Here is a 19,365-nt window from a genome sequence, read left to right on the forward strand (position 1 = left end):
CATGTATATTATATATAATTTGAAATTTAACATTTTTGCAGTAAGTTAAGTTCATTTTCTATATGTACTTTCTTATTTTCCTGAGTTTTCTAGAAAAGCATTGGCAAAGATTCATTTCTTTAAATAGTCCATTTTATATATTACCTAAATTTCTGGCAACTTTTTGAAGTCTGTAATTTAGTTCCATGGACAGTTTGTTAGTATGTATAGCTATCCTAAGAAATAAAATCTTGACTACAAAACATGGCTCAATTAGAATTATTTGCTCCTTGGGTCACCTGGGTAGCTCAGTAGGTTAAGTGTCCAACTCTTGGTTTCAGTTCAGGTCATGATCTCAGGGTCATGAAATGGATCCCTACATCAGGATCCTTGCTCAGCTGAGCATCTGCTTGGGATTCTCCCTCTCCCCGCCTCTCCCTCTCTCTCCCTCCTCATCCCTCTTTCTCTCACTCTCATGTAAATACTTTTTTTTTTTTTTAAGATTTTATTTATTTGACAGAGAGACAACAAAAGAGGGAACACAGCAGGGGGGTTGGGAAAGGGAGAAGTAGGCCTCTCGCTGAGCAGGAAGCCCGATGTGGGGCTCGATCCCAGGACCCCAGGATCATGACCTGACCTGAAGGCAGATGCTTAATGACTGAACCACCCAGATGTCCTTCAAATAAATAAATCTTTAAAAAAAAATTGGGGCACCTGGGTGGCTCAGTGGGTTAAACCTCTGCCTTCAGCTCAGGTCATGATCTCAGGGTCCTGGGATCGAGCCCCTCGTCGGGCTCTCTGCTCAGCAGGGAGCCTGCTTCCCCCTCTCTCTGCACCTGCTGCTCTGCCTACTTGTGATCTCTGCCTGACAAATAAATAAATAAAATCTTAAAAAAAAATTATCCACTCCATCTATAGGGAGGAATGGAGGCCTAAGCTATTTTGTTCATTTTCTGTTATTTATCCAAGAGTTTTCCTTTATAATACTCTCATGAATTCAGAGTGTTCATCGGGTGGTTTTAAGCTTACCATAAAATTAAAATAGCTTAAAATGACTTTTTATTGAGTAATATAGAGTAACGTTTAATTTTTCTACCAGAAAAGCTGAGCAAATGTTTGGAGAGATGGAAGTCTGGAATGCAATATCGGAACGTGATCGTCTTGAAATCTATGAAGATGTTTTATTCTTTCTTTCAAAAAAAGAAAAGGTATTATCCATTCTTAGTTATTAGTATTTATAGATAAAACAAGATGTTTCTTCATTCTGATTAGGAGTTATTTTATAACATGTCCATTTTTGTTTGCTTTATTCAATTTATGTGGTGTAGCAGATCTCTTTATTAGAAGTTAGTTTTATAAATGGATAGCTCCTATAATAGTACTGATGTGGACACACGAGGTGCAGATTTATCCAACTGTTACTTGAATTGTCGTTAACTGGCTATCTTCTGCCCACTTTGAAAGATACTCTTTTTTTTTTTAACTCCTTAGGTTTTTAAAATACTCAGTAATTTTGTTTGTAATACATTTATGTAAGTTTTCTATAGAAAAATGTCAGTAATATATGATTGCTACCACTAAAAGGTGCTTGCAGAATAGTGTTTTAAAACACCTCATATCTATTTTATTATGCAATAAGTTACGGGTTACTCATTCTTGAGATACATAGAAATGTAAGTATTAACAGAAATTTGAACATAACTGAAAGTGGTTGAAGACTGGAATTTGCCTATTGTGTGACTTGCTGATAGTAACTTTAGTTTTCGACTCCTGTCCATAATGCATAGTTACAGGAAGAGAGATTTATGGAGTTGTTGGGGAGATACGGTTTCCAGATTCCAACTGCTTAAAGAGAGGTAAAAAAAAAAAAAAAAAAAAAAAAAAAGGAAGGTCTACAGTTACCAGGCTAAGCAGTTTGACAGGATCATTGGAAAATTAGTGTTTATTTTTAAAAAGTTCATTTAAAGTAAATGGGTAACATGAAATTTGGGCATCATTTAGAATGTAAAGAAACTCACTGATTGCAGTTCAAATACCATACTTTCTTTGAACCTCAAATGTGTATTCATTCTTTTGATTTAGGAGCAAGCAAAGCAGTTACGGAAGAGAAATTGGGAAGCCTTAAAAAACATACTTGACAACATGGCTAATGTAACATACTCTACTACCTGGTCTGAAGCCCAGCAGTATCTGATGGATAATCCAACTTTTGCAGAAGATGAGGAATTGCAGAGTAAGAATATAAAGACTAATGAGAAAGTTTTTTTAGAAGTCCAATAACAAAAAATTCTTTCTTCTCTTATTAGTTGACTAACTGAATTTTACACAATTGTTTTTTGTTGATTCCCGCCACTGCCTTTTTTTTTTTTAGGTTGGGGAGGGGCAGAGGGAAGGGGAAAGAAAGATCTTAAGCAGACTGTCACACCCAGCCTGATGCAGGGCTCAGTCTCCCAATGCTCATCTTGAACTGAGCCAGAATCAAGTCAGAGACACTTACCCATCTGAGCCACCAGGGACCCCTTGTTTGTCCATTATTGATATGGGGTTTTGTTGGTTTCCAAGTAGAGTATGATTGAGTTTCATTATTCAAGTAGAAAATACTAACTTTATCAGATATTAAAATATCTGGTATGTTTGTCAAGATCAAACCTGAATTGTTTTTTGCTATTTTAGTATAATTTAGTTTGAACTAGATTAATTACCACAGTTTTATTCAGACTGTCTCCTTGAGGTAATGGCTTTAGAGATTTGCAAACACCAAAAATTGTATTAGCATTATCCTGCTTTAAGTTTACCCAGGTTCTAGTTCTGACTTACTAGTTGCTTTTTAAATTACAGCTTTGTGAATTACCCCTCTGAATACCATGCGTCATTCGGTGGGTGTTGGTGGGGCCTAAAATTCTATCCTGTGAAAAGCTCCTTGGGTGGTTATAATGTTGCTGACAAATTTTACAGTAACATTTTAATTTTCCTTAACTGTGTCTTATGCATGGTCTTTATTTCACCCTCGAATTCAAGATATCTTTTAATGAGGTTGTTTCGAATTTTTTTAAACATTTCCTATTTAGGGGCACCTGGGTGGCTCAGTAGGTTGAGCCTCTGCCTTCGGCTCAGGTCATGATCTCGGGGTCCTGGGATCGAGCCCCGCATCAGGCTCTCTGCTCAGCAGGGAGCCCACTTTCCCCTCTCTCTCTCTGCCTGCCTCTCTGCCTACTTGTGATCTCTCTCTGTCAAATAAAGAAAGAAAATCTAAAAAAAATAAAAAATAAAAAAATAAACATTTCCTACTTAGATGATTATGAGTCATATTTGAGTTTAATTACAAGTGAATTTGAATTTAATTACAGGTGAATTTGAAATTTATAGAAAGCTAATGTAAATAAACTGCTTTCCTTACTGATACTGGACATTTTAATTTTTTTTAACTGGGAAAATCTCTAGACATGGATAAAGAAGATGCTTTAATTTGCTTTGAAGAACACATCCGAGCTTTAGAAAAGGAAGAAGAGGAAGAAAAACAGAAGAGTTTGCTGAGAGAAAGGAGACGACAGCGTAAAAATAGAGAATCTTTTCAGGTAATTAAAAAAAATCTCTTTTCTATCTTAATTTCATACTATGGTTAGTGAGTTTCAATAGTGATTGAAACAATTTTGAGACTCCCTCATCCCAGATCATTAACTTGGGCTTTGTGGAGGATCCATATACATTTAACTCAAGGAGAACAGCCATTTTAGGCCAGGGAAACATAAAAGGCTGTAGAAAATTTGATATTTAAGGTGAGCACTGATAAATCGATTAAGGTTTCACTTGGGAAAGAGGAATACCATGAGAGAAGACTGAAAAAATATGTGTGATGAATCATTAATATTAGTTGACTTTTAGTGTCTAGAGAATAGTAGGGAATGATACGGGGTATATTTGGGGATGGGCCATAGTTCTAAAGTGCTGTACATAGAAGTTGAAATTGTATATTCTTTTTATAGGCCAGTGGCTCATTTTCACCTCCAGATACCAGTTCCTTAAGCTCTCGTTAATAGAGAATGTCATGGGGCGCCTGGGTGGCTCAGTGGGTTAAAGCCTCTGCCTTCAGTTCAGGTCATGATCCCAGGGTCCCGGGATCGAGCCCCCCATCGGGCTCTCTGCTCAGCTGGGAGCCTGCTTCCCCCTCTCCCTCTACCTGCTTCTCTTCCTACTTGTGATCTCTGTCAAATAAATAAAATCTTAAAAAAAAAAAATAGAGAATATCATGGAGTAATGAGTTTTTGCATTTCATATTTCACCAGATTGCTCATTTCAGTAATGTATTAATAGCAGTTAGCATTAATTGTTTACACCGCTATACATTTTAAATTGATATTCACTTAAATTTTTATTGTAGCCTTCTAAGAGTTGCTACTATTCTTGTTATATCCATTTATATAAAATAAGGAAATGGACTCAAGAGGCAAAGTGACTTATCCAGATTCAGTGACTGAGTAGTGGAGCCAAAATTAAAATCTATACAGTCTTTCTTTTTTTTTTTTAAGATTTTATTTACTTGAGAGAGGGAGAGAGAACATGAGCAGGAAGAGAAGGAGAGGGCAGAAGCAGGCTACCTGCTGAGCAGGGAGTCCCACACGGGACTGGATCCCAGGACCTAAGGTCACGACCCAAGCCAAAGGCCAATGAGTAACCAGCTGAGCCACCTAGGATCTATTCCATTAAACACTGTATTAAGATAAATGGTAAATACAGTGACTTAGGTTTATTTCTCCTTTACTAATAACAGATCTTTGGCGTCAGATAAGGCACATTGCCACTCCCTGAGGCAGGAGTACTCAAAACTTAATGTGCATCTAAATCATCCTGAGGACTTTTTTTTTTTTTTTTTTTTAAGTAATCTCTGTGCCCAGTGTGGGGCTCAAACTCAACCCCAAGATTAAGATTCACATGCTCTACCAACTGAACCAGCCAGGCATCCCACCTAGAGGGCTTTTAAATAAACTCTTACTATCATGCCAAAGGTCACTAAACCATCTTAAATGCCATAGCCAAAAGCATTCCTTCAGTCCTCATTCCATGAAACCTTAACATTTCTTACTCTTGCGGGTTCTTTTATTGTAGTGGTTTCCTGTAGTCATTCCAAGAATTCTTAAAACCACAGATTTCTGGAGCTTTACCCCTAGAATTTGATTCAGTACGTCTAGGGTAGGTTCTGAGAATTTACACTTCTAGGAAGTTTCTAGGTGATAGTGATGCTTCTGTCCCATACTTTGAGGATTGTCCTAGGCTATTAGCCTTTTATTCATAATTAGGAGTTTGTTGTTCACATTATCACATTTCAGCTTGGAAGAACTTGAAAGGATAGTTCTATTTTTTTAAAGCCAATGATGTAGAAATTTTACTCTATTTAGTCACATGACTACAACTAGATACAAAGGAGCCTGGAAAACCTACACTTTATTTTAACTGAACGATCTTGTGCCTGAGAAGAAGGGAAGAGCGTATTTTTAGGTTTTTTAATCCTCTTCTGCAACCATTGAACTTTAAGGGGTCTCTCTTGTGAAGGTTTTGTAATGGTTTAAAATAAAGAGACCTTATACGATAAAATAATAATACAATAAAAATAAGGTAATCTGGGCCACAGAAAGTAGAATATATTATGTCAGTGCTGGAACTGGAAGAGAAATCCTGAGGTAAAGTCCACATGGGTCTTTTAGTGAAGCCTAAATTATGGCTATGTTTCTGATTACTGTTACTGAAACTGGTATCAGCATGTTACTTTGTTTTTGCATTCAAGAATGTTTGAAGAGAAGTGGAGTGAAGTGATAGGTGTATGGTTTTATTCAGGACATTGATATGCCTCATATAGGGTTTTAGTATTTTTAATTTTAGTAATCTTTAATTTTACCCAGTATATCCAAAATATTATTTTAATATGGAATTGGTATTTTTTAAAGAGTTTTTTTTTTTTTTTTTGGTAATCCTCAAAATCATCATGTGTTATATACTGATGACATATCTCAGTTCAGACAAGCCACATCTTATGTACTTAGAAGCCACATTTGACCTGTGTCTACCATATTGAACAGTGCAGGCATAGGAATTTCACAAGCAGAATTTTGGACCATATTTCTTTAGAGACATTTGTTTATAGAAATAAACACCCTAAGACTTTGGGGAAGTAGGAAGTGTGAAACTGTTGAGTACAAAAGTCCCAATATGTTGCCCTGAAAAATCAAATACTAAAAATGGATAAAGAAAGAAATTATAATAAGCACATAAAGATTTAGATTTAAGGTATAAAATTAACATGGAAGAAAGGAAATAGGTTTTATTTATTTATTTTTTATTAGCTTTTATTTATTAACAAGAGTCAGGAAAGGCAGAGGGAGAAGCAAACTGAGCAGGGGGTCTGATGCTCTGCTTAATCCAGGATCCTGAAATATGACCTGAGCCAAAAGACAGGTGCTTAACTGACCGAGCCACACAGGCACCCTAGGAAATAGGTTTTTAAATCAGATATGAGGTTGAGTCTTGGTTCTTCAAACTGCTCTATATATCGCTTCAGTAAAATATATTCTCTTAGAGGCCCACATTTATTAATTAAAAAAAAATAGAAAACAAAAAACAGCCGGAATATATTGGGTACTGTGTCTAAAAACAAAAAGTATATTTTACAGGAAACATGTAAACACATTCCTTAACCTTATTATTAGAGATGACACCTAATGTTTTTAGTTAACTTGTACTTACATATGTATTCTTTTAAGCTGAAAAATGTAGTTTTTCAAAGATCCTTTTCTCTGAAGTGCAGAAGAGGTTTTTGCCAAAAAGGAGATTTTACTTTAATCAAAGAGCAAGTATTCTTTGTACCTTGAACCTATTTGGGATCCATTGGTACAAGAGTGTCAAATACTGTTTTTTTTAAATGTGTTTTGATGTTACACTAGTATTCCAATGTCTTTAAAGATGCCTTTTCAGTAAAATGGGTTTTTATTATTGTTGGGTTTTCCCTCCCCAGATATTTTTAGACGAACTGCACGAACATGGACAACTACATTCTATGTCATCTTGGATGGAATTGTATCCGACAATTAGTTCCGACATTAGATTTACTAATATGCTTGGTCAACCGGGTGAGAGTCTTTTCTTCCCAATTTATAGTTATGATAGTAGTTGGGATGGGCCAGAGAGGCAGGTGGTTGTGTTGGGGAATGGAAGGGTGCTTTATTTTGTTTTATAAACAAAAAAGTAATTGCAGCTCTTTGGTTAGAGCTAGCTTTTGACTTCTTTAGTTTTTTCATTAGGATCAACTGCACTTGACCTTTTCAAGTTTTATGTTGAGGATCTTAAAGCACGTTATCATGATGAGAAGAAAATAATAAAAGACATTCTAAAGGTAAACACTACACTTACTATTTACTGTTAATCTGTAGTGTATTTTAATTATAGACATTGATACTGTGTTTCTTTGATTTATGTATTAGTGTTGACAAGATTTCTCTTTCGTAGGATAAAGGATTTGTAGTCGAAGTTAATACTACTTTTGAAGACTTTGTGGCCATAATCAGTTCAACTAAAAGGTCAACCACATTAGATGCCGGAAATATTAAGTTGGCTTTCAACAGTGTAAGTTATCTTTACTATGAAAAGCATCTAGCTTTATGTTTGTACTAAATGACTACTTTAGTACAGCTTTTGATATATTCAGCTAAAAGTACTTAAGCTGTAGGCTACTGAAATGAGGGCATGTGACTAGGATTTTACTGAGTAGTAAAGTAAAAGAAAATAATTATTTAGATAATTGGCTAATGATGAAGTTTCCTTTGCTCAAATTAACTGGTGTCATAAATTGGCCCATTACTTATAAATGATGGGAGAATACTTAAATTAAGAATTAATTACTTCAATTGTACTATTATAACTGATTAAATACGATTTTCTAAAAGTTACTAGAAAAGGCAGAAGCCCGTGAACGCGAACGAGAAAAAGAGGAGGCTCGGAAAATGAAACGAAAAGAATCTGCATTTAAGAGTATGTTGAAACAAGCTACTCCTCCAATAGAATTGGATGCTGTCTGGGAAGATGTATGTATGACTGTAAATTCTTTCTAATAATCTGTTTGCTTTACGATTGAAGATAAAAATATCGTTAAGTCCCTTCCCATTTTATAGCCACAAAAAGAAGCTGAAGTTATTTGTAGGGTATAAATTAAATATACTGAGATTATAAATTCAGTTCTGGCCCTGCATTTAGGAATATTTATTGAAAATGGTTTGGACTTAAGAGGAAAAGAAATTTAACACACTTTGAGGGGATGGAGCTGTCATAGTTTCCTCTTGCTATTGTGATTCTTGTTAGTCATATTGGTATACTTTTCTTAGTATTCATGTACTCTTATCTGAATTTTCCAGATCCGGGAGAGATTTGTAAAAGAACCAGCATTTGAGGACATAACTCTAGAGTCGGAAAGAAAACGAATATTTAAAGATTTTATGCATGTGCTTGAGGTAATTTTAGTATTCTTATAATTAACTCCACTGTTGCAAAATAAGTAAAAATATGAACAAAAAATGAATTTAGATTGATCAGAGTATCTTGCTTAAATTATACTGCTTCTGTACAAATGTCATTATCTGAGATGGTTAAGGAAATGATTTTTCTATAGAACCTGCCTTTAAGTAAAATAAATAGCTTGCATTTAAATATAAAGATGTGTTTGTAGAGACAGTTCATATTTATTTCGTGTTTTTGCAGTGTTTTAGAATTGAGTTCTGTAATTACTGGTAAACCTAAAGAAAAGTAAACAACTTTTTAAGCATACATTTCAAATACTACACTGTCAGATGTGTTCAGTGCACAAGGAGGTTTGAAATATAATGTAATAAGTAGTAAGTTTTTGTTAAAATAACTAAAGATAAAATTGCAAGAAGTTACTCTATTAGCTGAATAAGGGTATTTTGATGAAGATTTTAGGTGGCTACTTGTATATAGTAAATATGCTAAGTAGACTAGTAATTACTGAATAAAAACATTTGGTGTTTATGTGGGGCCAGGCATTGTTCTAATAATTTTGCAAACACTGCATATATGAACTTAGTCCTCACAACAACCCTGTGAAGTTACAGATGAGCAAACTGAGGTAAAGAGAAGTAATTTATAGGGAAAGGATTCCAGCCCAGGCTGTTTTACTCCAGGGTCAGTACTTTTAAAAAGTAAAATGCTACCCTGCCAGTTTTGGACATAGGGATACTTTACAACACGCTGAAAGCTGGCATATATTTAACATTAGAATGTTGGCTTGTTATGGTCATTGGTCACTGCAGGTCACTTAATTTTCTGTTCACTCTTCCCTTGGGTTTCTTACTCTTAATGAATTTCAGTGTTGACAACAGTTTGCCCTGTTAACATGTATCCACATGCACCTTTAATAACCTAGCTGCCTCTAGATCTAGTCCTTTTGGCCTCTAAGTCTTTTCAAAGTGTGTTTGTGAGCAGCAGCATCTACTACATTACCTGGGAGCTTTTTAATAATTCAGAAACTCACGCCCCATTAGTAGAAATCCTGCATCAGAATCCTCATTTCAGCAAGATTCTAAAGCACTAGAATAGAATGTACATTTAATTTTGAGAAGCTCTACTCTAGCTAGTATCTTAACATTGTCCCCCAGTTCATAATCATCAAGATTCTCTGGTGACCTGTGCTGGGAGTAAAGTGGTGAGGTCATAAATGGAGTTGAAGATTGTAGCATAGGGAAGGGCCAATTACATTGGAATAAGTTTTTGGCCGCTAGTAATCTGAGTCTTGGAGTTAGAAAAGGACAAAGAATTTAGCATTCAGTGACATAGACTAAAAGGAGCTTCCCTGCTGAGTGAAATGTTTTATTTCCATTTGTAAACCAGAGCAGAATTATTTTCAAAGCCATAGATAAGTTTGGGAGCAAGGAGCTTTTACTGCAGCATTAATAAATGAATTAAAACCCATAGAGACAACATTTCCTTTTCTGATTTCATGTGGTGTTAGAGTTAGATTATCTTTGGAGGTCTTATGTTTGACTAGGAAGAGAATGCTCCTCCTTGCGTGGAGGAAAAAAAGGATTAGATTCTGCTTTATTCTGAGACCAACCTCGTCTATCTTAGTTCAGGGATGGCTCTGAGGTAGTTCTTTTCCATGGTGTGCCAAGCCTAGCTCAGTGACGAAAGCCAGATTCATCAGAAAAACCATGTTTGAATGTAATTTTATTTCATTGGTTTTGAAAGTAGTGTGACAGATTATGCCTTTCTGGAGTATATCACTTGTCCCTACTAAAGCATACCATTCTCATTCCTAGAGGAAGTCCTTTCTTTCTTAATACTTTATTGTTTTTAGATGTCAGAATGAGTGGGTATTGAATGATTAGGGAGGAACAGAACATTTTAACTGCTAATTCTTTGCAGTTTCTAGGAAATACATCCTAAATGTGCAAAATAAGAGTAAGATTTTTACTCTAATAAACTTGTTTTGCATAGTGTTTAAAAATTCTTTATGATCTGCTTCTGAAGTAAACTTTTAAAATTCTTTTCCTTTTGTCCCTGTAGCATGAATGTCAACATCATCATTCAAAGAACAAGAAACATTCTAAAAAATCTAAAAAACATCACAGGAAACGTTCCCGCTCTAGATCGGTAAGGAAGTTTATTATGGGTACTATTGAGTGTATTGAAATATTTGTTAATAACATTATGAATGAAATTATTATATGTATTCTGTAGGGGTCAGATTCAGATGATGATGACAGCCATTCAAAGAAAAAAAGACAGCGATCAGAGTCTCGGTCTGCCTCAGAACACTCTTCTAGTGCTGAGTCTGGTAAGCATTTCTTTTAACTTGAATGGAATCATTGACACTGGGGGGGCGCCGTCGCTTAAGGGTACTTCTTGGTCCTGATCTCGCCTGAGATTGAACCCCTGCTCAGCAAGGAGTCTGCTTAAGACTCTGTCTCCTTCTCCCTCTGTACCGTACCCCTCACACTCCAAAATAAAACTTTAAAGAAAACAAAAATCATTGGCACTTGGATGTCCTCAAATTCAGACTGGTTTTTTTCTTCTGTTCATGCTGCTTAGAGAGAAGTTACAAGAAGTCAAAAAAACATAAGAAGAAAAGCAAGAAGAGGAGACATAAATCTGTAAGCAAGCTTTTGTTACACTACACCTAGGTTGTTTTAGCCCTTAACTTGTTCAGTGGCAGTTGAACCCTTTTTTGCCTAGTAGTCCTGTGTAGTCCCGGACACCTAAACTTGGGAATTATATAGTTTGACTTCACCATAATCTTCCATCAAAATATTCTAGTGAGCTTTGAAAATAAACACACATTAGTGTTAAGATTCCCACTCTGGCTTTTAAAAGTAATCTTAGAGAAAGACCTAAGTATGTATGTATGTGTTGCAGCTGTGGTGAGAATCACAAGTTTAAATAGTTCTTAATTTTACATAGGCATCAAGATACCCTCAGGAACTTTTTCAAAACACAAGTGACTAGATATTTACTACCTCTTGAATGAGATTTTTTTTTTTCCTTCATGTTGCTCACTCGAATTTATACATATCTAATAAAGGACCACTTACTTGGGCAGAGACATTGCACTTTAAATCTTGCTTTTCAGGGCACCAAGGTGGCTCAGTCAGTTGAGCATCCACCCCACACTTGATTTCTGCTCAGATCACGATCTCAGGGTCGCGGGATTGGGTTCTGTGCTCATGGAGTCTGCTGAAGATTCTCTTTCTCCCTCTCTCTTTGCCCTTCCCCGTGCTCATGTGTGCTTTAAATAAATAAAATCTTTAAGAAATAATAGTCCTGCTTTCAGTTGCAATGTTGAGGAAAGAATTTATTGTATAATAGTCAGCCTGTTAGATGACTAAGCTAATCACAGCATTCTGTATCTATATCTGAATAAACCAACAAATACTGGGTTGGCAGAAAATGTAATGTTTGTCTACATTTACATAACAGATATAATCCTATCTTGTGTGCTTTCTTCCCTAATTTAGTGAAGCTATTTTCTGATGTTACTGAATCAGAATGTCATCCTTCCAGTGAATCTTGGAAATGTTACAGAATCCTTGAGGTTAATAATTCACATTTCACCATACTTAGGAACACATGCCCTATAATACATGGATGTTCTTAAATATGACCTATTATGGAGATAGGAAAAAACAATGGTATCCTCATCAAAATGCTAAAGTTACTTTTTATTTACACAGGATTCTCCAGAGTCAGATGCTGAACGAGAGAAGGATAAAAAAGAAAAAGACCGAGAAAGTGAAAAAGATAGAACTAGACAAAGATCAGAATCAAAACACAAATCACCTAAGAAAAAGACTGGAAAGGATTCTGTAAGTATTCAGAATTATTTCATACCTGTGTTTCCAAAATATAAAAAATGGATATTGTGGTTTATATCATATTTAATAGACTTTTTGCAGGTTGGCTACCATTTGAAGAAAACAATGAAAATTCAATTTACCTCTTACACAAAATAGCTTTCTAACATACCTGCTGCAAGTGTTCTGAGTTGTATATTTCTCAAAAAATAAGTCTTCCATGACTTTTGTTTGTAAAAGTCTTACTTTGTAAATTGTAAGGAGTACCACTGGACATTTTCTACCTGATTTTTAAGGAATATGGAACTCAAATTGGGGGTTCTCCAGATGTGCTCAAACATCAGTACTACTAAATCTAGTTTCAAAAGGTAGCATTCCAATAACTTTTAGGAGTAATCATTGTGAGGGAAGAGGTAAGGGCAAAGGTATAGGAGGGGGACTACAAGCCAAAATTAACATTTTAATATCAAATTACAGTAGCCTTTTTAGTTTTCATCTGTATGGGTATGTATATAAGACAGCGAAGTAACACAAGCCTTCTTAGCAGGAGTAATGCCCCTAAATGGACCCATGGAGAGTTTAGTTTAAACTCTAGTTCATATAAGCCCTGGTCCTCCCTCTGGGTATTGTGATTCCGTTGATACAGAGGTTCTTTTTAAAAGGTGCCCTGGTGAGTTTGAGTGCCCTGGTGAGTTTGAAGCATGCCCTTGGTGAAGAATGAAGATTTCCTGAATACTTAGTAGCAGCTGAACAGTTTTCTTCTTTGTAGTCAGTTAAATGAAATCTCTAAATGGAAGGAGATACCTATATATCTATTTTTTAAGGTTGTTTTTCACAAATAGTACAATATTAATTTTTTTAATTGTTTTTCAGCCTAAGTAATGTCCTCCTCATAAATTTTAAATGTTTATCCTTACAAATCTTAAGTGTTTATCTAAGGATAGTATGCTCAAAGCATAATACTTTTCTGTAATATAAAACACTTGGAAGGCAACCAAGAATCTACAAAATTAACAAGGAATATAGTGCCTTAGGTAATGAGCACCTAGCTTTATTAAATGGAAACAAAATGTTTTGTATTCAGTGGTGTAAGAGGAAGGGAAAGAAACCAGGGTTTACCATTCTGCCTGATTTATATATTAATGCAAAATGAAAGTAGCACCATATAAAAGTCTTGTCCTGAGTTCTACCCTATAAAACTAGGGAGTAGTTATCAACTCATTGGGAGGCTTTTGGGAAAGAACAATCCAAACCCTGTGATGGACTTGTTTCTGTGGAAGACAATCCATATATTTTGGTTCCTTTTTTCTCAAAGTTTCAATAGTACTTAACCTTTTGAGTACTGACATTAAATGTAATTGTATTCAATGTCTTTTCAGGGGAATTGGGATACTTCTGGCAGTGAACTAAGTGAAGGGGAATTGGAAAAGCGCAGAAGGACCCTTTTGGAGCAACTGGATGATGATCAATAAATTATACCAAATATATGTTTACAGTATGATTTAAAGTCGAATTCAGACCAGGGACTCTATTTTAAAGTTCAATTGAAATAACACTGGGTTTTAATTATATCACAGGAAAAAAAAAGTGCATTTAAGTATTGTTATTGTGGACTTTATAAAAAGCAAAGGAAATTGAAAATAACTTTTGATTCTGTATCAAGAATCATATTTTCATACGGTCATAACTGTCTTTCTGTGACCCTTTCATAGGGCACTGCAGGATGGATTAAAGGTGGCAATTTACTGATAACTGCAGATGTCTCTACTTTGTTCTGAACTCTGAGTCATGAGGCGATTTGATTTACTTTATAGAAGTTGGATTTTGAAGATATAATGAAAATTTTTTTGATATTTAGTAGTACAAAAAAAGCACCAGCAACTGACAAAACTGCTTTTTTGTGCACTACCCAACTGGTTAAAGATGATATGATCTTTTATGGTGAACGCAGAAATAGGTGTTCTTAATGGAAACCTGGTAGACCCTTAACGATGGTGGTGCTAATGAGCACTACTATAATAAAGCCACCGTTATTTTTTATGAAACATCTGAATACATTTTAAAAAAGGCTATTGTGAGGGCATTATTTTGAGGTGATGTTTAAAAAGTTAACATCAAATCAAATTGTAAATTAGTTTAAATATATTGCCTTAAGGACCTACTAAAGAATGTGCCACCATACTTTAAGTGATAGTTGCAATATCCTTGTCTGAAACAAAAATCAATGTTGACTTAAACATTTTCTTTAACAGTTGTCTTTTTTTTTTTTAATCCAATCTTTTCTCTTACTTTTTTTCATCAAGGAAGTCTTTTACCTTCCCTATTCACTGAGAAGTATTGACTTCGTGGTACACATTCTAAAGCATTTCTGATTTGAATATTTTTGTACATTTTTATCAATTATTAAACCTTCTCTTCTAGCGTGTACTAGTATTTATTTCTACTTAAACTACTCAGCTCTAAAAAAAAGTTGTATGATCATTTAAAGATACTAAATCCTTGAAATTTTGCTTCATCTTACCCACATAGCTAGGTTCCTTTCCTTTTTAATATTTAAGAATATTATAAATCAGTACATTTGAGGCCCCTGTAATTTGTTTTTGATCTACAAATTTCCTATAGAAAACTTTAGAGAGGCAATGGTTTGAAGCTAGAATACTCTTTACATGCTAACTTTTGAAGGTTGGTAATGTAATTTATACTATTTTCCTTCAGTGCAGGAGATTTTTTTAATAAGTAAATTTTAGCACATAGTCTTTGGCATTAGATATTTTTTTATTTTGGACACTTCGAGCAATCCTATTTCAAGTTGGAATTTAGAAGAACAAAAATTAATTCATTTTCTTTTTCCTTCACCATTCTAATGAATTTGAGAAGTTCAAATGACCAGGACTGCTTTTTCCCATCCCTGTGTACTTTTGCAATTAAATCTAGCATCCACTGTTGAAAGCCTCAAAAAAGGGTGGGGGTGGGGGGCTTTTTCTAAACTTTTCTCTGCCAAGTCATTTTTCTGCTGTGAAAATGGACATGACTGTGGAAAATGAGAATCACTATCCTTAGAAGATATGAAGTAATCAAGTTGCTTGCTTAAGGTTAGTCTCTTACTGTATATTAGAACCAAAAAATATAACAACTTTGGCAATCAGGAGTTGCCTAGATTTAATTTTCAGAGGTCTCATAATGAGTTAATATTGCTAATCATGTCAGATACTTGACATGGAAGTCAGTGACAAAATCTTGAAAATGCATATGATACTGGCAGAAATACTAGTGGTGTTTCATAAGAGAATTTAATTTAGAATCTGTAAAATTTTGTTTTAATTCCATGAATGATGATTTTTTTTAAGTGCAACTTTAAAGTTTTAATTTTTCTATTTAAATAAAAAGTTGTTGATATGTTTTAGCATGTCCTCAAAATAGATTTCTGTATTTCTTAGAGATACTGTCTTATCACCTCAAATTCCTACAATACAAATTCAAGTTTCTCTATAGTTCACCCATGAAAATTATCTGACCTAAAAACAAAACTATTGAATAAATGGCTACTCAAAATATAACATTATTATAAAAGAGGTAATTGAAGTGACTGTAATCCTTGTCTACCTTTAATGATCCCATCAAATGGGATCTAGTTACCAAAAGGTACTGTACAGTCTGAAGTCACAGGTGATGGGAAGATTAGGTTTCTAAATTTTCAGTCTGGTAAAAGCTGAAATGTCTTAGAATATTGGTTCTTTTAAACAGATGTTCAAAAAGGGGTTTGAACAAATGTGTTCAAACAGGAAAGTGTTTATTTTTAGGTGAGGGGAAGTTATACGTTCAGGTAAGCATCAGACTTTGGCAAATGTTGAGGGTTTTTCTTCCCTCTGTATCATTAATATCAATTATTGGTTAAATTTACTAATATATTTCTTATCATAGTAGTCAAAATCAGAATCTCCAATATTTGATGTTTTTGTTTTCTCCCAGTCCAGTAATTCCTATATGGGAAAATTGAATTTGTATGAAAAGTTAGTCAAGTATGATGAATTCTTTGCACTTTCCCAAGTTTGTTTAAATAACTTAATGCTTTTAAAAAATAAAAGCAATGCTCCTTTTTTTTTTTTTAAACACAGCAAGGCTATTTCATTATTACCCAAAGCAGCTTCAAAAATACAGATTATTCATGTTTTTCAACAATAAAAACTTCATTTATGCCTCCCAGTAAATTTGAAAATGATCAGTGTCACATCTTGACTTTTGCTAATTGGACCTCATTTTATACAGCTATAAAAACGGCCTAGAGTAAAGCTCTATTCATAGAGGTAGAGTGAAGAAACTGTAAAAACTAAAAAGTCTCTCTGTACATTTTTCTGGAAAGACGGTCCATAATTTTCTTTTACCAAAGGGCCTGTATTCTGTGTTAAGAAGCATTTGCCTGGATGATCCTGGTTTTCTTCCAGTGTTATAGGTCAACTCAGTGCTGACTAGGCAGCCACTTTTCTTTTTGCATCAAAAAGGGGTAGCCGTATGGGGTTTTGGGGTTTTTTTTGGTTTTTTGTTTTGTTTTTAAGCCTAGATGCTATTTGAGAGAGAACAGCTTCCAAGCAAATAGTACCCAGGGAAGAGTGATGAATGCTATAAGTTTATAGAATATTTAAGAATATTATGTAATTTAAATGTAAATTACAAAACTAAGGAACCAAATAAACATTTCTAAAAGCAAAATGAGGCAAAGCACATTAATTGCTTGTATCTTAAATCAGACTTTTCTTTTCCCTTGGGGATGTATCTCTCTCAGTATCAGGTACGATTTTAATTCTTTTACATTCTCTTAAGTAAAACCACTCATTTTAAATAAAGGAAAAGCAAAATAATGTCATGAGTAATTTTTCATGGAATTGTGTTCTAAAAGAGGCTTACAATTTTTACTTTGTGGTTCTGCTAATGGCATATACTAGTCTAATAATTCTTACCTTCTTTATTAAATCTTACCTTGCTCTTAGTTTTTCAGTGGTGGTAATGTAAATGGTGGTCAGGTTCCTTGGAGACAGGGATTTGTGTTTCATTTACTGTTATATCCTGTGGATTAGAACAGTGCCTGGCACATCGTAGGCCTATACTGAAGGAATGTAAAATAGTTGGCAGATACATTCAGCATCCATGGTACCAAGCAGCTGTACTAAAGGGCTTGGAAAAACATCATCGCAATAAACTGTACTAACCCACAACTAAAGCCACATACATAATTGAAGTGCACCACTGAAGATAACTTCTAGTGGCTTTATCTTAACTTTTACCACAGAAATTTCCAAAAGCTTGTTAGCGAGAACATATAATTTCTGTGTGGTTCCTGAGTAGGAAAGGAAATCCCTTGTGATGATTTGAAATGTACCTTTTCATATTCATAAATTGAGATACCATAGTAGTTTAAAAGTAGTAAAGTTCTGTTTGAAGAGCTAATGTTTAGCTAGGCCAGAGTTAGTGTTAAAGGCCATGCTTGGAAACAGCAACAAAATTCCCAAATTCTAAATAGAGAACTAATCATTTCAGGCTATTTCCAACAAAGGGTGAGGTAGGGGAAGTGAGATGATTTTGCTGCAAGTACCCGCACTTCCTTTATTTAGCGTGTCTCCCTTGCTCTCCCTTGCGTAAGTTCCTTAATTGTAGTTTATCTATGCTTTTCAAAAAACTGGCTATATAAAAATTGCTTTTGTGACTCAATATAATCTACACTTCAAGGCCATCTCGTTATTGTTAATGATTGGTAAGTGCCCCAGGTGTTCTGGCCTAGGTTGATGTTTGCATTTCTGGGGAACTAGCTAACCCCCACCCCCACCCGAGTTTTCGTTCATAGACTGAAATAGAGTGGCTGCCTAATCAGATCATAATCCAACTAAGCCATTTCTTGATGCCCTTTTATGCTGTTCCTTGGGGCATCTAAAATGTCTATATATAAATATTATTTTATTTTGATCCTGCCTGAAATTTGGTAGGTTTGGTCTCTTGCCTACCTCTCTACAACTTAACAGATTTGTTCTGAAAGGTGAGTAATGATAAGGGGGAACAAGTTTCTATTTTCTGTGTTTGTAATTACCAGATTTTCTCTTCTGTTTATATATTGTTCTGATGTAAAGAACCTAATAGTTATATAAAATTAGACCTTTTGTAAATAAATATAATTTATTAGAAAAGATGGCATCTTTTACTAAGTTGGATTTGTGTCCGCTTTTTCCTTTAAGCGCCCCTCCTCCTATGCAGTTCTTTGCTGTGAGATGCTAGAGGCCCACATTGTTTCCTCAGTGTAAAACTTGCCTCTATAAAAAAAAAAACTAGATCAAAGAAAGTATATCTACACTTATTGCATTTGTTTCTTGCTTCGAATTTTTTTCTTGGAATTAGATCAGGTATTAGTTTTAAGAGAAATGAAAAACTATCAGATTAATCCTTTTGCATATACTGAGCTGATCATCGTTGTAGACATTTCTGATAAAAATTTAAAAATGTCTTAGGGCTAAGAGCTGTTTTACCAAATACTAAAACTAATAGATATGCCCATTGTAAAGCTATCATAAGAGTGTATCTTGCAGTCTAAAAAGGTAATTTTACAAAATCAGTATGTTGAACCACAGTCTTTGATGGGTATCGAGTCCCCTCCTGTGCTAAGCATTGTTGAGTCGTCAGGGTCCCTTGGGCAATCAATGAATTTTAGTGGATTAGAATTTAGATGTTTTAGAGGATTGGGAGTTGAGAATAAGGATATTATTTTGAAGTCACTGGTAATTATCTTTAAGAGTGGGTATTAATGGGGGGCGCCTGGGTGGCTCAGTGGGTTAAAGCCTCTGCCTTCGGCTCAGGTCATGGTCTCAGGGTCCTGGGATCTAGCCCTGCATCGGGCTCTCTGCACAGCGGGGAGCCTGCTTCCTCCTCTCTCTCTGCCTACTTGTGATCTCTCTCTCTCTGTGTCGAATGAATAAATAAAATCTTTAAAAAAAAAAAAGAGTGGGTATTAATGGTATATAATGCCCCACCCATACCTAACCATACCTGTCTCATTTGAACT

The 19,365-nt window shown here is 34.9% G+C and overlaps 1 protein-coding gene across 13 annotated transcripts in view; it reads left to right on the forward strand.

The window, feature by feature from the left end:
- PRPF40A (pre-mRNA processing factor 40 homolog A) overlaps nucleotides 1–14,748 on the forward strand; it is a gene marked incomplete at its 5' end in the record, with an annotated part of 56,918 nt that extends 42,170 nt beyond the window's left edge. For 7 of the 13 annotated variants that reach the window (XM_080799717.1, XM_080799707.1, XM_080799713.1 and 4 more), the window contains 13 exons: nucleotides 1,079–1,187; nucleotides 2,062–2,212; nucleotides 3,421–3,554; nucleotides 6,983–7,097; nucleotides 7,257–7,360; nucleotides 7,474–7,590; nucleotides 7,911–8,048; nucleotides 8,376–8,471; nucleotides 10,540–10,626; nucleotides 10,714–10,810; nucleotides 11,065–11,126; nucleotides 12,204–12,335; nucleotides 13,703–14,748. In XM_080799717.1, the coding sequence (XP_080655843.1) occupies nucleotides 1,079–1,187; nucleotides 2,062–2,212; nucleotides 3,421–3,554; nucleotides 6,983–7,097; nucleotides 7,257–7,360; nucleotides 7,474–7,590; nucleotides 7,911–8,048; nucleotides 8,376–8,471; nucleotides 10,540–10,626; nucleotides 10,714–10,810; nucleotides 11,065–11,126; nucleotides 12,204–12,335; nucleotides 13,703–13,795 (1,435 nt within the window). In that variant the 3' untranslated portion in view covers nucleotides 13,796–14,748. The remainder of the gene's footprint in view (nucleotides 1–1,078; nucleotides 1,188–2,061; nucleotides 2,213–3,420; nucleotides 3,555–6,982; nucleotides 7,098–7,256; nucleotides 7,361–7,473; nucleotides 7,591–7,910; nucleotides 8,049–8,375; nucleotides 8,472–10,539; nucleotides 10,627–10,713; nucleotides 10,811–11,064; nucleotides 11,127–12,203; nucleotides 12,336–13,702) is intronic. The other 6 variants (XM_080799712.1, XM_080799714.1, XM_080799716.1 and 3 more) reach the window with 1 other exon arrangement.
- Between the last annotated feature and the right edge of the window lie 4,617 nt (nucleotides 14,749–19,365).

Source organism: Martes martes, assembly GCF_963455335.1.
Source record: "Martes martes genome assembly, chromosome: 3".
In the NCBI taxonomy this organism is placed as follows: domain Eukaryota; kingdom Metazoa; phylum Chordata; class Mammalia; order Carnivora; family Mustelidae; genus Martes; species Martes martes.